A 2,500-nucleotide genomic window follows, 5' to 3' on the forward strand; every position below is an offset into this window, starting at 1 on the left:
GAATCGCCTTAAATTCACCTTAAAGTCACCTTTAAAAAATACCTTACGATTACCCTTAAAAAGTACCTTTGAAATAATCTTCAAAAATCACCTTTAAAATAATCTTCAAAAATCACCTTTGAAATTACCATTAATCCCTTCTTACAGGTGAGCCTCGAAGTAGCCGACGAGTGCGAGAGGCGGAGGTCCTCCTTGGCCAACACCAATGTCCACGTGAAGGTCGACCTCGGAACGACCCCACCTCCCCCTCCAATCGACCCCGAGGAGGAGGAGGACGTCGATATGCACGAGACCATCCCCGAGGACCCCACGCACCATAAGCTCAAGGTGAGGATGAGGAGGGGGAGGAAAGGGGGAGGGGGAGGAGGAGGGGAAGAAAAGGGGAGGAGGAAGGGGAGAGGGAGAAGGGGAGAGGGTAAGAAAGGGGGAGGGGAAGGGGAGACGGGATGAAAAGGGGGAGGGAGAGGGAGAGGGGAAGAAAGGGGGAAGGGAGAAGGGGAGGGGGAGAGGGGAAGGAGGATGGGGAGAGGGGATGAAAAGGGGAAGGGGGATGAGGAAGGGGAAGAAAAGGGGAAAGGGAGGAGGAAGGGGAGAGGGGAGGAAAGGGGGAAGGGAGAAGGGGAGGAGGAAGGGGAAGAAAAGGGGAGAGGGGAGGAAAGGGGAAGGGGAGAGGGGAAGAAAAGGGGGAGGAGGAAGGAGAGAGGGGAAGAAGGGGGAAGGGAGAGGGAGAGGGAGAGGGGATGAAAAGGGGAAGGGGAAGGAGGAAGGGGAGAGGGGAGGAAAAGGGGAAAGGGAGAGGGGAAGAAAGGGGGAAAAGGGAAACGGAAAGGAGGAAGGAAGAAGGGGGTAGAGCGGAGAAGAAAAGAAGAAGGGGAAAAGTAAAGGAAAGGGGGAGAGTAAAGGGAAGGAGGAGGATAAAGGGAAGGGGGAAGTGAAAGGGAAAGGAAAGGGGAAGAAAGAGAAAGGCAAGAAGAAAGGAAATGGAAAGGAAAGGGAAGAAAAGAAGGGAAGATAGAAAGGAAGGGTAGAAAAATAATGAAAAGGAAAGACGCGAAGATGAAGAGAGAAAAAGGGGAAGTTGGAGGGAAGAGAAAGGCAAAAGAGGAGATTGATGGAGAAACTAATGGGAAATGAAGAGGAAATTAAGAGGAGAAGGAAAATGAAGGAAAAGAAAAGGGAAAGTGAAGAGAAGTTTTGAAGGAAAATGATGGGGAGGAAAAGAGAAAGAATATGGAAAAGAGAAGTGAGAGGGAAGAAAAGAGAAAGATTAAAAAAGAAGGATAAATGAAAGGGAAGAACAGGAAAAAAGGGGGAAAATAATGAGGGAAGAAATGGGGAAGGAGATGGAATGGAAGGAAAGAGAACTGAAAGAACATAGAAAAAGGGAAGGGGGTGGGGGGGGGTGATGGAAGGAATATATGAAGAGAAACAATAGAAACGGAAGAAAATTAAAAAGGTTCATTAATTTTCCTTTTCTATCTATTTATTTTTCTATCTGCTCATTTTTATCTATTATTATATCTATTTACTGTCTCGCTCCCTTTATCCCCCCCTCTCTCGTTTCTCTTCAACTCCCCCCCAACCTCCTCCTCAACTACCCCCCACCTCCCCTTTACCCTATTCCCCCGTCCCTCTCTTCTCCTCTCTTCAATCTTCCTCTTCCAAATCTTCCTTTTTCTCTCTTCCTCTCCTACACTTCCTCTTTATCACCACCTTTCCTCCTTCCTTTTCCTTCTCTCCTCCTCTTTTCTTGACCTCCTTTCCTGCTCGCTTTCTACACTACCCTCCCTCTCTATTACTATCTTTTCTTTCTCTCCTCTCCTTGTCCCTTCTCTCTCCCCTCTTCCCCTCCTCCTATCTTCCTCCCATCCTCTCCCTTCATATATCACCCTCTCCTGTTCTCTTCATTTCTTCCTCTCCTCCTCTTCTCCATTCCTCTCCTCCATTGTTTTATCCCATATTTTCCCTCCACGTCTCCTCCTCTTCTCTCTCCTATTTCCTTCCTTCACTTTTCCTCACTACTTCCTCCTCTTTTTCTCCTCCCACTCTCCACTTCTACTCCATCTCCTTCTCTCCCCTCTCCTCTTCCCCTCCTCTCCCTCTCTATCTCCTCTTCTTCTCCTCCCACCATCCACTTCTACTCCATCTCCCTCTCTCCCCTCTCCTCTCCCTCTCTATCTCCCCCTCTTCTCTCTCCTCTCTTCCCCTCCCTTCTCCCTCCTCTCTCTCCCCTCTCTCCTACGTCCCTTCTCTTTCTCCCCCTCTCCTCTCTTCCCCCTCCCTTCTCCCTCCTCTCTCTCCTACTTTCCTTCTCTTTCTCCCCCTCTCCTCTCTCCTCTCTTACCCTCCCTTCTCCCTCCCCTCATACCCCTCTCTCCTAATTTCCTTCTCTTTCTCCCCCTCTCCTCTCTTCCCCTCCCTCTCCCCCCTCTCTCTCCCATCTCCCCTACTTTCCTTCTCTTTCTCCCCCTCTCCTCTCTCCTTTCTTCCCCTCCCTTCT

General features: G+C 49.6%; 1 protein-coding gene across 1 annotated transcript in view; it reads left to right on the forward strand.

Moving 5' to 3' along the window:
• The window catches only part of dtn (transmembrane protein 132C dtn), a 49,886-nt gene that overhangs the window by 35,709 nt on the left and 11,677 nt on the right, over positions 1-2,500 (forward strand). The window contains exon 4 of the mRNA XM_086553757.1: positions 148-327. Within this exon, the coding sequence (XP_086409883.1) occupies positions 148-327 (180 nt within the window). The remainder of the gene's footprint in view (positions 1-147; positions 328-2,500) is intronic.

Source organism: Penaeus japonicus, unplaced genomic scaffold (genome assembly GCF_977035675.1).
Source record: "Penaeus japonicus unplaced genomic scaffold, GWHDUDI00000001_assembly GWHDUDI00000028, whole genome shotgun sequence".
Classification (NCBI taxonomy): Eukaryota; Metazoa; Arthropoda; class Malacostraca; order Decapoda; family Penaeidae; genus Penaeus; species Penaeus japonicus.